The sequence below is a fragment of the Oculina patagonica genome, chromosome 9, assembly GCF_052425735.1.
Source record: "Oculina patagonica isolate OP01 chromosome 9, crgOcupat, whole genome shotgun sequence".
NCBI lineage: Eukaryota > Metazoa > Cnidaria > Anthozoa > Scleractinia > Oculinidae > Oculina > Oculina patagonica.
The window spans coordinates 26,013,243-26,028,399 of record NC_135766.1 but is presented as its reverse complement, the minus strand read 5'-3'; the positions used below and the strand labels follow the sequence as shown (position 1 = coordinate 26,028,399).

General features: G+C 39.0%; 2 protein-coding genes across 3 annotated transcripts in view; one reads left to right on the top strand and one right to left on the bottom strand.

The window, feature by feature from the left end:
• The first annotated feature begins 107 nt into the window (after positions 1-107).
• Positions 108-15,157, top strand: part of LOC144665856 (dolichyl-diphosphooligosaccharide--protein glycosyltransferase subunit STT3A) — a 42,369-nt gene continuing 27,319 nt past the window's right edge. The window contains exons 1-16 of one of the 2 annotated variants that reach the window (XM_078527133.1): positions 108-353; positions 812-872; positions 1,583-1,704; positions 4,533-4,678; positions 5,062-5,110; positions 5,234-5,382; positions 6,217-6,327; positions 6,884-6,964; positions 7,055-7,447; positions 7,766-7,858; positions 8,071-8,331; positions 8,469-8,585; positions 9,085-9,187; positions 9,652-9,840; positions 10,026-10,075; positions 10,634-10,850. In XM_078527133.1, the coding sequence (XP_078383259.1) occupies positions 242-353; positions 812-872; positions 1,583-1,704; positions 4,533-4,678; positions 5,062-5,110; positions 5,234-5,382; positions 6,217-6,327; positions 6,884-6,964; positions 7,055-7,447; positions 7,766-7,858; positions 8,071-8,331; positions 8,469-8,585; positions 9,085-9,187; positions 9,652-9,840; positions 10,026-10,075; positions 10,634-10,729 (2,133 nt within the window). In that variant the 5' untranslated portion in view covers positions 108-241 and the 3' untranslated portion in view covers positions 10,730-10,850. Of the gene's footprint in view, positions 354-811; positions 873-1,582; positions 1,705-4,532; positions 4,679-5,061; positions 5,111-5,233; positions 5,383-6,216; positions 6,328-6,883; positions 6,965-7,054; positions 7,448-7,765; positions 7,859-8,070; positions 8,332-8,468; positions 8,586-9,084; positions 9,188-9,651; positions 9,841-10,025; positions 10,076-10,633; positions 10,851-15,157 lie in introns of those variants that run through there. The other variant, XM_078527134.1, reaches the window with a different exon arrangement.
• LOC144665860 (uncharacterized) lies at positions 10,726-14,348 on the bottom strand. Its single transcript, XM_078527139.1, has 5 exons — positions 14,311-14,348; positions 13,316-13,424; positions 12,769-12,993; positions 12,005-12,310; positions 10,726-11,836 (listed from the first exon to the last, which is right to left on the bottom strand). Exons 2-5 carry the CDS (start codon positions 13,386-13,388, stop codon positions 11,187-11,189), a joined length of 1,254 nt encoding a protein of 417 aa, XP_078383265.1. The 5' UTR covers positions 13,389-13,424; positions 14,311-14,348; the 3' UTR covers positions 10,726-11,186.

Below are 15,157 nucleotides of genomic sequence, written 5' to 3'. Positions count from 1 at the left end.
AGCTGTGCAGAAATAAAGAAAGGAAACATAAAGGTTGCGTGACCAAGTACCGGAGGAGGGGAACTGGATAGAACAGTTAAAAAGCCCACGTGACTTCCTGTTCTTTCTCTCCGCCATATTGATTTTCTTGAACAAAAGTTCAGTCAACGTGGCCTCTTTCAATTTGTAATTTTTTACAAATTGCAAGAACTCCACTTTGTAGTTTGCGCCTTATCCTGGGACTAAAAAACTCACGGATAAGATGAAGCTACAAGAGAGCGGCTTCCAACTGCCGTCTTTCCTTCCTCGGCTATCGCATGAGAAACAAGACACGTTGCTAAAACTTCTGATCTTGTCCATTTGCGGTGTGCTGTGTAAGTAGAATTTGTCATGCAATTTCTAAAGCCACATGATTTATCAAGTAATGTGCTACTCAATTGCTTTTAAATTATTTTAATGATCGAATCCTCTGGACACCGTATTTGTGTTGTGGCAAATTGTTTTTCAAATACTGTGGATACGCTTCCCAAATTTATCTAAGCTTATAAAGCATAAAAATTCACACTCTTACAAATAAAGCCACAAAAGTTTGTATCAAAACATCAATTTTAAGATCTCTAACCACAGCCTGTAATTGAAAATCACTTATTTTGTTTTACAATACAGTATTACCATCTTTCTTTATTTATCGCCAGTGCAGTATTGGTTATTCAAAACATATCTGGGTTTCATACAAAATCATCCGTTTATTTTACTTGATTTCCAGAGGAGACATAAGGAAGAGATGAAGAAAATGAAGTCTAATAATTTTGTTGCTGATCTTTCTTTACAGCTTTCTCCACTAGGTTGTTCTCTGTCTTGCGGTTTGAAAGTGTTATTCACGAATTTGATCCGTAAGTTTTATATTATCTTTTAAATATAAAACTGATACACAGCACAAAGAATTCTGTGTTTCCATTGTTTTGTCTGCTTCCAGAAATCTGTGGGAGTTATGTTCTCAAGAAGTTGGTTGTTTAGAGAAAAAGAACCTCAATACTTTTGACCTATATATTCAAGAATTAAAAAAATTTGTAAAGACGTGCAGTTTCTTATGTAGAACTACAGGAGCAGGTTCTTTTGACTTTGATCATTGTTAATTGAGTTAAAATTGTTTAAGTAAAATTTTACTTTAAAGTAGGGCCAGAAACCAGTGTGCAATTATTAATTTTAGTTCAGGTGCACTGTTTTGAAAATCAGTGATATCAGATTTCTTCTAGAACGCTTTCAACAAAATTTGGTTTAAGAGTAGTAGCTGAATGTGATAGAAAATTGTTAAACCAGCTGTATAAATACTTTGTAATTTATACAGTTCCTTTGGCACAATGAAATTCTTCAGACTATTGCTTCAAATCTGCTTTTTTTCATTTCATTGTTTAAGGCCAGACAAAATATTCTCCTTAGTGAAGTGTTTATCATATATTGTAGCTTTTGAATCACAGTGTCTTTCCTAAGATGATTGACTATTTTATTCTCGTAACATACCTGACTTGTTAACCTGTAACAGTAAAGAAGTTAGAAATTAATAACAAACTCACCTGAGTAATAATCATTCTGTTTTTCTCAGTTACTTCAATTATAGAACTACAAGATTTTTAGCTGAGGAAGGATTTTATAAATTCCATAACTGGTTTGATGACAGAGCATGGTATCCATTAGGACGAATTATTGGTGGCACAATCTACCCAGGTAAAAACAACAGAAAATATGAAACTTTGTTTACTTTTTATAAAGTCTCGATATATGTAGTTTGCATTTGTTACTCAATAAAGGAGGGGAACGCTCCAAGTTAAGACCATTTAAGTCGCCATGGCGAGTAAAAGTTTGGAGCTGGCGACGAAATTGGAACCAAAGTCGCCAGCCTGGCGACTAAAATTGAGAAGAAGGATTGGAAGCGTGAGCTTAATTAAAGTGTCTATATAGCCTACAGGTTTTTTGTGGTTTTCGTATCTCTATAATGCATTAACAGGTATTCAAAAAGATTTTTTTGGATTCCGCCACTTTTTCGGTGCAAAATCGAGCTTTAAAGTTCCCGCTTCAGCCACGCCCAAAGAAGTTGACCGTGTAATCGAGGATTGGTGATGAGTGACGTCATGTCAGGAACCACTCGAAGCGTTTGCATTTGTTTATTTGCTTGACAGCCACTACATAAGGTTTGTTTTTCCCAAGAATTCTTCAAGTTTGGATGAAATACTCGCCTGACAGCGATTTATTATCTGAAGAAGACGAGACTAGTAGTTCATCTGATTCGAACGAAGAGATCGAGTCCGGGGAACTCGAATCGATCGCTTGCACTGCAGTAGAAGATAAGAGTGACAAAGAAGAAGGCGCTTACTCTCAAGAACCTCTGGCGGACAATGCATGGATAGAAGAATATAATCGAGAGAGGCAAATTATTGAAGAGAGGGAACGAGAATTACAAAACTGGCTAAACAGAGTCGTTGAATTGGACACATACCGGTATATAGATACTTTTTCCTAACACTCACTCCGCGCGTTTAATTTGCATTTTCAACGCAAATTTATTCCAGAAAGCTTTGAATGGAAACTTGACGTGTCGCAAAACTTACAACGATGGACGGAAATCGATCTACATTCTCAGTCTGTAAAACTTTTAATTTTCATTACAGATGTGAAACGAAAATGAAAACAATATTACGAGTAGACGGTAAGCACTATTATTCCCGAAAAATTGTCCTTGACACTCACACAGCACATTGAATTTGAATGTTGTATTCTTGCAAGCTTTTGTTTGTTTTGAATCGAAACTTGTCGCGTCGGTAGACTTCAATTTGGCGCGTGGGCTGTTTCTTTAGGCGACCTTTGTATACGACAAAGAATTATAGTCGTCGCATTTGCCTGTTGAATTTTCTATTGCTTTTTAGCTTGAAAACAATAAAAAAATCCAACGGGCAAATGCGACGGCTATTCGCGTATGTTGCAAATAAATGTGCCCTAAGTTGATACGCACGTGAACAAGCGGAACTCGACTCAAAGATTAATGTTAATAAACATGTTTATAACTTTTATTAGTCCTTCTTATAACAGATTAATAAAAATACGAGCTACTTTAGTCCTTCTTGTTACAGCCTAATCAAAATACGAGCGACTTTTCACGCGTTTGGAAATGCCGACAACACACGCCTATGATACGTGCGACTGATTGTCTCAAAAACGATTAACAAACAAAGTCAACCTATCGATTTTTTACTTTTATAACTTAGAAAAACCTTTTTTTTTTTGTTGTAACAATGCTTACTTTTCATTGTACGCACTTTAAACAAACAATAGCGCTTGCGGAGACCGATCGATAAAATTATAACTTTACATGTATGGGAGTTGAAACCCTGAAAAGCTACGTACGAACGCAGAGACTTCGTTTATAAAGATCACATTTTAATAAGACTTTTTGAACAAGACTTACAAGTAATAGAAATAGAAATACAAGCGATATTCGAGGGAGAAATAATTTGCTTCACCTTGCCTGGTCGACAAATCAAACGTCGCTTCAGCTACATGTTATCTTTGCTTGGCCTCGCTTGCTCGCTTATTATTTCTACATGTATGGTTGACAATAGGTAATAAAAATCTCGTAGAAGTTGGAGACGTTTACTGGTAGTTTTTTAGGCGTCTAGCGAGACGAATGTCTTGTCTCTCGAGAAGATAAACTCAATCAAATGAATAATGAGTAATGAATACCCGATGACGACTTCGATTGGACAACTCTTCTTCTTCAAAAGTATTCCGGTGAAATCTTGGCACAGAAACAACGCCAATATCATCTTAGATCAGCGACCGTTGGCATTTGAGATTTTCAAAGGAATGTCTTCTTGTAAAATCCCTGGAAGCGAAGTGGCAAGCGCAGACGGCGGACGAAGCACTCGGATTCCACTTTGTAGGTTTTAACTTGACGAAGTCCATCTACTTTTTCCTTCTAGCCTTCGCTTCTGTTTTCACATCACCCCAAAATGCAACACAATACCCTTTTTGCGTTTGGAGTATTCGAGCATACCGCAACAACGCATCTATCTGGTATATTTCTACCGTCAGTATCTCCTCGCGATAACAGAAGAAATGCTGACTTCAACTGGCGGCAAGATTTCGCGGTTCCTGACTTGACGTCACAGCCGGTCTGGAACCCAGACTCTTTCTTGTCTTGACTCCCGGTCAACTTCTTTGGGCGTGGCCGAAGCGGGAACTTTAAAGCTCGATTTTGCAGCGAAAAAGTGGCGGAATCCAAAATTTTCTTTTAGAATACTTGTTTATGCATTATAGAGATACGAAAACCACAAAAAACCTGTAGGCTATATAGACACTTTAAGCAACTAAAATTTTTCATTGACGACCAAACTTGAGCAGTTGGTAGCCAAATGGCCACTAAGGAAAAATATTAACTTGGAGGATTGGAGGGCCTGAGCCCTTCTTCTAGATTTATTAGTTACTGTGCTAAGAATTTTGTTGAAAATTAAAGTTGTAAGTCATCTAACCAATCAATGTTTACCGTTATATTTCTACAGGTCTTATGGTAACATCAGCTATCCTGTATCACGTGATGAATTTTTTCCACCTCACTATTGACATCAGAAATGTCTGTGTTTTCCTGGCTCCATTGTTCTCTTCATTAACGACGCTAGTCACTTATCACTTGACAAAAGAACTCAAGGTGAGTGGATCTACAATGACAATGTAGTGTACTGATTGATTTAAACTAAAGTTATCAGATAGGAAGACATACTGCCTTTATCTGCTGAGTAGGATCTGAGGACTCCATAACTACTAGTATAGGTAAATATAGACCCAAGGGAGGAAGGCAGTGGCAAAAGACCAAGATTGTCAAGCTACTGGTAGTATGCCTAAAGGTACCTCGCTAGAGGTGAAGAGGATTAGTGCCAGAGGAAGTTCCTTGCATATATGGTTTTGGAATGGAATTTTTCCTTTTAAATCTTGGCTGTTGTTTTTTGGATGAAAGAGTGAGCACATGACAAAAGACATCATGCTGACAACCACTTTAGGCTAACATGTTTATTTTTCTGTTTTCTTTCTTAGGATGCCAGTGCAGGATTAGTCGCAGCGGCCATGATTTCCATTGTTCCTGGTAAGATACATGTAGTTACGTAATAAAATTGCAAGATTTAACATTTTTTCTACTATCATTGAAATATTAATAAGTGATACACAGATGAATAGTTTTGTAATGATTGAACTGTTAACTGGTCAGGTTACATCTCCCGTTCTGTTGCTGGGTCATATGACAATGAAGGTATCGCCATCTTCTGCATGTTGCTTACTTATGCCTTGTGGATCAAGTCTGTGAAAACTGGCTCATTATTCTGGTCAACCTTGTGTGCCCTCGCCTACTTCTACATGGTAAGTCTACTATATCCTTTAATATCTACATGAATATGGCAGACTTGCTTTAGCTGTAATTAACAATTGGTTCATGCTTAAGCGAGCGCTTTCCGAGTTGAGTTTTGTGGCATGCGGAAAGTTCGGAGAACACAAGAGAAGCATACATGTAAGAAGTGCCCAAGACAAAAGCCAAGAGCAACTCTAGCTTCTTGAGTGCTCCCCAATCTTACCAAGTGCACCTTAACTCGATAGTGCACGGCTAAAACCATGAACCACTTGTTGTGTGAAGCATTTTGCTCATGCTATCAACATGCACTATGGCGCACGCGTACTTACCGTATTTACTTGAATAAGCGCCGCCCCCGAATAACCGCCGCCCTCGAATAAGCGCCGCTTTTGGGACAAAAAAGTTTATAAGCGCAAACTTGAACATTTCTTTTCATTAATAGCAATATTCTGCAGTTCAAAGTGATTGTTTTACCATTCGCCCATTAGTTTTTCTATTTAACATTCTTACAATACATAGTTCTGTAAACGTTGTGAACGCTGCAAACTTTGCCAGGGCAGCTAGCGCCACTTTTGTCTCAGCAAGAGACAAATACTGACAATCAAAAGACGCTCTTTACAATTACTGTAAAAGATAAGATTTTTTGTGACGTCCAAATTTTAAATAAGGCCGCCCTCAAATAAGCGCCGCCCTCGAATAAGCACCGCACTTGAGGCGCGAAAAATTTAATAAGCGCCACGGCGCTCATTCGAGTAAATACGGTATACAGGATTTAATTGCATGGCTCTGCCAGCTATGTTATAGTATTATTTAGGAACATAATTATATATTTTCCTGTTTTGCAGGTTTCATCTTGGGGTGGCTATGTGTTTCTTATCAACTTGATTCCTCTCCATGTTTTGGCTTTGATGATAACTGGCAGGTTTTCACACAGAATCTATGTTGCATACTGCTCAGTAAGTACTTGCTTCAATCATGTTGGTGTCATATTTGTATCAGGAACACTTGAGGTTTGCAAAAGTTCATGTAATACTAATGCAAGGTTGTTCTGAGGATATAACAAGAACATAACTCTTGCATCCTTACTGCACAAACTTTTACTTGTAATTAGCATGCACATGTAAACAAAATGGTCATATCTGGAGAAAAATATCAGTTTTTTTCTTTTATTTTTTATTGAAGTGATGGAATTCTTTCTATGCAATGAAAACAGATGAATTTCTATGTTTGAAAAACAAATTATTACCAGAAACATGTACTTTGCCAGTGCTCACAAAGGATTTATTAAGGAATTATGTGGTATATACAAGGTCTTCCTGCTCCTAAACAAGTATGGTGCCCCCCCCCCCCCCTTCTAACCCTAACACTAACATGTTGAATTGTGTGCGCTAGTTTAAATGTTTATCATTAAAAATGTTGTGTCCCCTGTGGTTAGGTGGACTACTTTCCACATACACTTTTTCTGATAATGAATACATAGATTAAACAGATTTCTTTTCTTCTTCCTTGTAGGTGTATTGCTTGGGAACAATCTTGTCAATGCAGATCTCGTTTGTGGGATTCCAGCCAGTGCAGTCCAGTGAACACATGGCTGTAAGTATAAACTGCTTGTTTGTTACCTTGCTGTTGTATGTTTGTATTTTAATCACATCACAGTGACTAACAAATCCACATTCTCTGCAGGCCTTTGGCGTGTTTGGTCTGTGCCAGATCCATGCCTTTGTTGACTATGTCCGAGCACGCATGCCCAAAGAACACTTCCAGCTGCTGTTCAAGAGTGTTGTGCTGGTTGCCGCAGTTGGCGTCTCAACTGTTGGTGGTGTCCTGACCTTCACTGGCAAAATCTCTCCCTGGACTGGCCGTTTCTACTCTCTGTTGGATCCGTCTTATGCTAAGAACAACATTCCCATCATTGCCTCCGTTTCTGAACATCAACCGACGACTTGGTCTTCATTCTACTTTGACTTGCAGCTCATGGTGTTCATGTTCCCTGTAGGCCTTTATTACTGCTTCTCTAAGCTCACTGATGCTAACATCTTTATCATCATGTATGGAGTCACAAGCATCTATTTTGCTGTAAGTGAACACAGATTTGATAGCTTACATGGATAGTAGAATCTGTAGTATGTGTAGTCTACACAATGTGTCAAGGCCAAAAAATTTATCATTGAGTCGTAATCTTTGCAGTTGTGGACCAACTAAATCAGTTGAAGGGAATTCCAGACTTAATGAGACTCGAACCCATACTAGAGTTTTAATATGTGATAAAAATTGGGATGTAAATCATTCTGTTATTTGCAATCAATTTCAGTTTTCAGCAATAGCTTCCTAGTACTTTCATTTTAGCTCCACACTGGCATGATGTGATTACTCATGACTATTGTTGTTTTTCAGGGGGTGATGGTTCGTCTGATGTTGGTGCTGGCTCCAGTGGCTTGTATTCTATCTGGAATAAGTGTCTCTACCATCCTTACAACTTACATGAAGGTTTGTTAAGCTTGTGAAAAAACCTTTTTCCCATTTCAATTTTTCTTATATTTTCTGGTGATTGTTTGAATTTTTTTTGAGTTTGCATGTGTGTACATACTTTAAAATTTCTAATTGAGCAGAGCCACCTTAGTGCAGAGTAGAGTGGGACACACAACTTTTTAAATGTAGAACAACTTTCAATGATACTTTAATATGACTTATTTTTTTAGAACTTGGATGTTTCCCGTCGTGACCGCAAGACGACAAAGAAAAGTGACCCATCTTATCCAATCAAAAACGAAGTTGCCACAGCAATGGTTGGCCTCATGTCCTTGTTGTTGATCACCTACACATTTCATTGTACCTGGGTCACTTCTGAAGCATATTCCTCACCGTCAATCGTCCTATCAGCCAAGCAACATGACGGCTCCCGAGTCATCTTTGATGATTTCCGTGAGGCTTACTACTGGCTGCGACAAAACACTCCCGAGGTAAGATTCATTCATCCTTGTTTAAAGTTTAGGGTGTTATTATTATTGGTACATAAACAACCGTAGGCTTTTGGCTTAGAACGAACTTAGCTCATTGTTATGTATAAAAAAATGTTTGTTGTTATTGTTATTGCTAGGACTCGAAAGTCATGTCATGGTGGGATTACGGCTATCAAATCACAGCTATGGCCAATCGAACAATATTAGTGGACAACAACACATGGAACAACACTCACATCTCCAGGGTCGGACAGGTATGATATCGTGGTTATTTTACTTATAATAAACTACTTATACATGTAAGAACACGTCATTCAAGATAACTGGTCCATATCTAGTACCTATAATCCTGTATCGCATGGTTTGTAGGTCTCGCTTGTGGACGACATAAAAGCCTTCAGTCCAAGCGTTTAATACAGTCCTTTTGTCTTGTTCATTTGGACTCTTGGCTGAAGGCAACACTTCCATTTTGCTAACAACATTTAATAGTTGTGATAATGGCTGTGAAGAAGACAAGCCCCTAGGCACTCTGGAAAAAAAGGAAAAATTCAAAAGACTGCAGCAATATCAGACACGCCATTAAAACAGAACATTTTTTTCTTTTGATCAGGAAAGGGTTTTTTCATGACTGCTTTTCTTCCCCTATATTTGCCGAGTAGGACAACAATGTTATAATTTTTGGAGAAGAGATTTTGTTTCAAAGTGGCTCGATTATGTTCCATTTTTTAAAGTTCTGCTGTTTGAACATTTCAGGCCATGGCGTCCAGTGAAGATAAAGCGTATGAGATCATGCGTGAACTGGATGTCAATTACGTGTTGGTGATATTTGGTGGCTTAACTGGTTACGCCTCAGACGGTAAGATAACTCCATGGAAAAATAAAGCAATGTCTTCTTAAGTTCTTTTCTTACCGCCAGTTACTAGGTTGCCCAAAAGTCTTTGATATCGGCGTGTCAGGCTGTGGAGGAACGCAATCTGAATTTTTATAACAGTGATAAATTGTAGGAGCACTATGTCGGGGATTTCGTTCCAGTGTTTGGACAAACGGCGCTAATTAAGCATCATTGCTCAAAGATATTTAATCTATTACCAAGAAACAAAGGCAAAATAGAAGTCTGCCCGACTTTTTCAATTTGAGACCAATGCCTTGTGCATGCGTAACTCATGACAACATCCGTTTTATAGCCGAGCTTCAATGCACTAGAAAAGACGTTTTTAACAAAACTAAGCCGTTATTTTTAGATGTTAACATGTCCTTGCTTTTGATTTACATAATCACATCCTTCGTTCTCACTAAGTGCTTTCTTTGTCTGTGTTTTAGATATCAACAAGTTTCTGTGGATGGTTCGTATTGGCGGCAGCACAGAGAAGGGTCAGCATATCAAGGAGCATGATTACTACACACCAACTGGAGAGTTCAGGATCGACAGAGGTGGTTCCCAGATCCTGCTCAACTGCTTGATGTATAAGATGTGCTACTATCGTTTTGGCTCCGTTTACACTGAGCAGGGTAAGCTTGATTTTTGTTCGACTTCCTCCCTACCACAGTGTTCCTAAGGCACATGACTCCTTACTGTTTCTCATGACACCTAACGTCAAATCGCTGCGACTCGCGACTTCCCCAGGTCTGCTTTCCTCAATGCAACCTGCACTGTTGTAATTTAAATGATATTGTTTTGTTTTATTTGTCTTTAGGAAAACCTACTGGTTACGATCGTGTGCGTAATGCGGAAATTGGAAACAAGGTATTTCTACTATTCCAGTTCTTTAGTCCTCTTACTTGTTAAAAGGTTATAACATTTCAGTCGCCATTTCCTCTTCTTGAACTGAAAAAGCAATTTCAAGCAGTGATTTCTCTCCAATTCTAGTTCTGGGTACAATTATACACACTTTCACGTACCCAAACAGTGCGTGGTTAGACTGCGAGCAGTCGGCTTTTGTTGCTGAAATGCTACTCGCGACTGAAAAAGTCGAAAATATACAAAGGAAGGGTAGAAACGAGGAGATCGCTCGCATTGACCCTCGCATCCAAGGAAAGGAAAGAGACTGCTCACAGTTTAGTGTGTGGTCGACTACAGTTAAAACCTGCAGTTGAAAATTTGTTTGAGAAATCGGGGGAGCTGAAACCGGGGGGATACTTGCAGTGTTCGACAGAGGGGAGGGAAAGCAGTTTTGGTTCCAAATATCGGGAGGTTCGGGAAATCAGAATCAAGAATCACTATTGAGATTTGTGGCAAGTTTTACAAGTAACTGACAAGTAACTGACAAGTAACTGACAAGTTGATGTTTTTTTTCCTTGGTAGGAATTCGAGCTGGACGTGTTAGAGGAAGCTTACACCACCGAGCACTGGCTTGTTAGAATCTACAAAGTCAAAGATCTTGAGAACAGAGGATCTTGAAGTTCGCAAGCCGACTTTTTTTTAATACAAGTATTGCATTAGATGCTAATGCCTATCTATTTCAAGTGTACTAGTTGTTAGACAATTTTTGAGCAACGAGTAAATAAAAAAGTCAATTAAATACTCGTGTACGCCTTAGTTGTATTTTACACACTGGCATCGTTCTCACAAACTGCACGCGAGAAATACTGCAGTGATCTATTGTACCCGAAAAATTTGTGATTCTTGGCTAATTGTGTACTCCGAAGTCAACAACGATCCATCAAACCAAGACCGCAAGCAATGAAAACTAATTTACGCACTTAATAGGATTCCTTACTGAAAGGCTGCATTCCGGCAGTTCTTCCATAAACGTGTACTGTCCGTAACCTGCAGTAAGAATAATGCAAGCTTTTTACACATTTTCCATTTTTGCAGCATATGGCATCGTTTTTTATCATTTCGCCAATATTTAATTCTACTGCGGCAGGAAGATGAAAGTGAGTGGCATAAGAGTTCCAGCATACCACTGAATTCCGTCAGTTTGCTGATGGGTGTGCCACTGGGTACCAGTCAGTCGTTTCCAGGCTTCATAGAGCGTGTACGCGGCTCTGAGAGGCGCCATAACCAGATGCGCTGTATCGTGAGATGGCCAGTGCGCATAACACGACACCAGTACACCATCTACAAGTAGCGTACCCTGCCTTGTTAAGGGAGCATACACGCCTGTCTCTGTTGTCATAGTGATTTTAGTTACCGCTTTAAAGCAAGAGACGTTTCCATTGGACGTATAAAGCAAGTCACCAATATTGACTTCTGAGGCAAACACGGCAGAAATTGGCGATGTAGTACTTTTCTTCCTGAAAATCAAGTGTTGCGAAGACAATCTAACAGCGTTTCCGCTGTTGGTCTTCAGATTGTAAAAATGCGCCGTAGTCTCGATTTCTTTGTGCAAAAAAGCGATCACTTCGCTGTATATTGTTTCCCCGTTTGTTCCCAGTGTCCGCACTCGGTCTCCAATGTCCAACTGCTCCATACTGATGCTCTCACCAGACTCCAACGTCACATGAGAAATGGCGGGAAAACACAGGCGGCGGGGATGGGCACATGGCGCACAAGGGGGCATTTCTAGAAAGATAGAAATATTCCAGGTAATATCCTAAACTTACACCCTGAGCAAAAAATTACAGGATATAACAGGGGTTAATCAGAATATCACGGGCCCTGGCTTAAGTCGCTTAACCTGATCCTAGAAATCTTTCAGTGAAATAAATAACGTAAACATCCTAAACTCACCGTAGTCGCTAAACCTGTACACAAAATTTGCTCCAGACTTCCCAACGCCATTTTTACAGTCCTTTGATGTACCATCCCGTCCATAGGTTTTCTCTGAACCAGTACCACTCCAACACTCCGTGTGAAACTGGATCCCAAAGAATTTAAACCCCTTTTCCCGCGCTTTTTCGGCGCATGCCATGACAGTTCTATTGACATGTTTACGATCAATACTGCCTCGGAAGTCGGCTATTAGCTCGGGAAGTGGTCGGGGCTTTACGTAAGAGTCTCGATAGCAACCAACTGAGACAACTGACCATGAAGTTGCTGAAAAGAAAACAAAACGTTTACTCTAGAATCAAAAAAGCTTGCAAGCAAAAGCAAACAAGCAATGTAAATGTTTCATAAAGACTCTTGGTTTTAGGCCATCGTAACTTGATTAAAAACATGAAACAAACAGCGGTAATAAACATTATGAAAAATCGCATTTTACTAACTTGACGTTTCGTATGCTAAGCAAAATACATTTTCAAAAGTATGACCGTAACCAAATTTTGACGACTATTTATATATTGTTATGAAACTGCCGCAGTCCAGAACCTTTTCATAACAATATATAAATAGTTGTTAAATTTTGTAACGGTCATACTTTTGAAAATGTATGTTGCTTAGCATGCGAAACGTCAAGTTAGTAAAATGCGATTTTTCATAATGTTTATAACCGCTGTTTGTTTCATGTTTTTAATCAATGTAAATGTTATTATAGAATTACAAATTTCTCATACATTGATTTAATTTCATCGGTGGAGCCATTGTCGTGGTGGCGTTTTCTTTAGGTCGAGAGGTAGTTGAAGTATTCTTCGTTGAGTTTGCAGCACCACTAGGCTTGTTGTTCCACCAGGTGCTATGTGGCCAGGGCAGTGGAGTTACAACAAACCCAAGCTTGGCATCACCAGGTGAAGATGCAGCACCTATATCGGTCCAAAAATTGCTTCTCTTCCGTGACAGTCCTGATGATATAGAAAAAAAAATAACAGAAAAAAATATTTTATGTTAAGTTTATTTATCTTTGTAAGCCTAACAAATTAAATTTTTACGGTTACTTCGTCCTGTTATAAGAATCCTCTCAAGCAATAGGTAAATTAATCACCGCGCGAATTTAGGCGATAGCCCTTCTTTAGAGAAAACACAGAAAACAGAGCAAAATGAGTGGACTCAGACGATGGACATCGACCGACCGATCGACATTCATCGACACACTAACTTTCTAAATTCATTACGGCAGTTAATTCACCAAGTCACCTTCACGTTGGGCTTAAGGAGTTTACTCACCTGTGCTCCATGGTAACAAATGGATCAAGAACAGGAGAGCCAATCCTATATACTGAGCGGTCATTTTTACCATGTAGCTACTATTGCCCTTAGCAGAGTTGGGATGATCCTGAGTAGAGCAAGAACAAACAGGTTAGAAAATAACAACATCAGTTTGAATTGCTGACTTCTATGCACTTAGTTACTGACGGCTGAGACTATAATACCGATACATCGACAATCCATCAGGTGATAAGTTTGAAGTAAATTACCCAATGGCAAAAATAGCTTGATGAAGGTCTCAGAACTATCATTAAATGAAATGTAACGGTGAATGAAGCTACGAAAGTTATGAAACTATGTGAACGATGACAGTGACCAGGAGCATATCCTCCTCAGGTTTTACCCATCACCTCTGACGAGTGGCAGATCCATGGGTGAAGTGAAGAAATGGGCCCTTTCTTGCTCTTGTAAGAGGCTCTTCTTGCGACCACTGTCATAAGCGACCAGCTCAGCAGTAACGACATGCACCGCCACAAAACTGTATTCTCAGTAGACTTTATAATAAAAAGCTCCGATCGCTCCCGGAGATGACCACGACCATTAAACTGGGCTTTGTTCAGTTAAGCCATCATAAGCGACCATCCGCGAGAGACTGATTACAATCAGTCAGCACTGCATTAAAACTGTGCACTACTCCCAATTACTGTAGGTTACACAGATTTTAATATGTTGGTTATGGGGAGCCCGTAATGTTGTATGAAACACTGTATTTATAATCTCTTTGGCATGTCAGTAAAGCTGGCTCTCGTAGTTGACAAACTTCTACCTTTTCAGTGGGTGGTCGCTAGAAGCATTTCGAGCTATTAACTGATATTTCATTTGAAAGATATACAACATACACTGGAAATATCAATTGCCCTATGACTTAGTACTGACTCGCCTAATTATTTCCTTCACTATTCACTAGCTTGTGATACTTCTCGTTATTTCAACTATACAACTTATCTGGTTACCCCTCCTGTTTCAATAGGAACATTTTTCCCTTTACTTTGGTGGCACTGAGGACCGTTTTAAAAGAAATCAAGTTACCACTTACCTGAAGACTTTAAGGTTCCTCAGACAATCTCAAGTTCTTCCGAAATAGAAACTTGAATCCTTTAATTAACTCAGCATGTGGCATATTTTGTTGTTTTTCACGCCTCTTGCGCGAACCATTTAGCTGATGGGATAACAAATGGTTTGGGGAGTGGGGGAGTGGTTTGTCTGTTTCTGGAAGGACAAAAAGGCGTTCATATATCAAACGCTGTCTATAGAGGAGTAGTATTAGAAGATAGCATTACCAAGGCGCATTTTTAAACAACTTAAACTAAACACTAATTCGACTTATTATCGTTTTCAATGCAATTCTAATTTGGAAAGAGTCTTGATTGGCTCAGGGTAATGCATATTTTATAGAAAAGCCATTTGTTCATCAATTATTTATCCCTTAAGCAGAGCAGTGTCTTTTCTTTCACTGACTAGCTACACAAAGTTTTATAATATTTATCAACGTTTTGCCAAGCTGTCAGGTGATCAGAAAAGTTCAATGTATTTCAAAACTCAATCCTGTTAGTAAAGAGCACTTTATTTATCTAACCACGCCACTCAAGATAGGTTTATTTACAACTGTTTTTATTGAGGTTTATTACTTATCTCTAGCTCTTCTACCAACGTCATTTGTAGATGGAAGGGACGGTGTCAACTAATGGTTCGAGCGTTGGACACCGGATACAGTGATCTGGGTTCTAAGGTTCTAGCTAGGGTCATTTGTCATTTGCTTTGTAGCCCTTTGGAAAGACTACGGGCTAATTGAATTGTTAG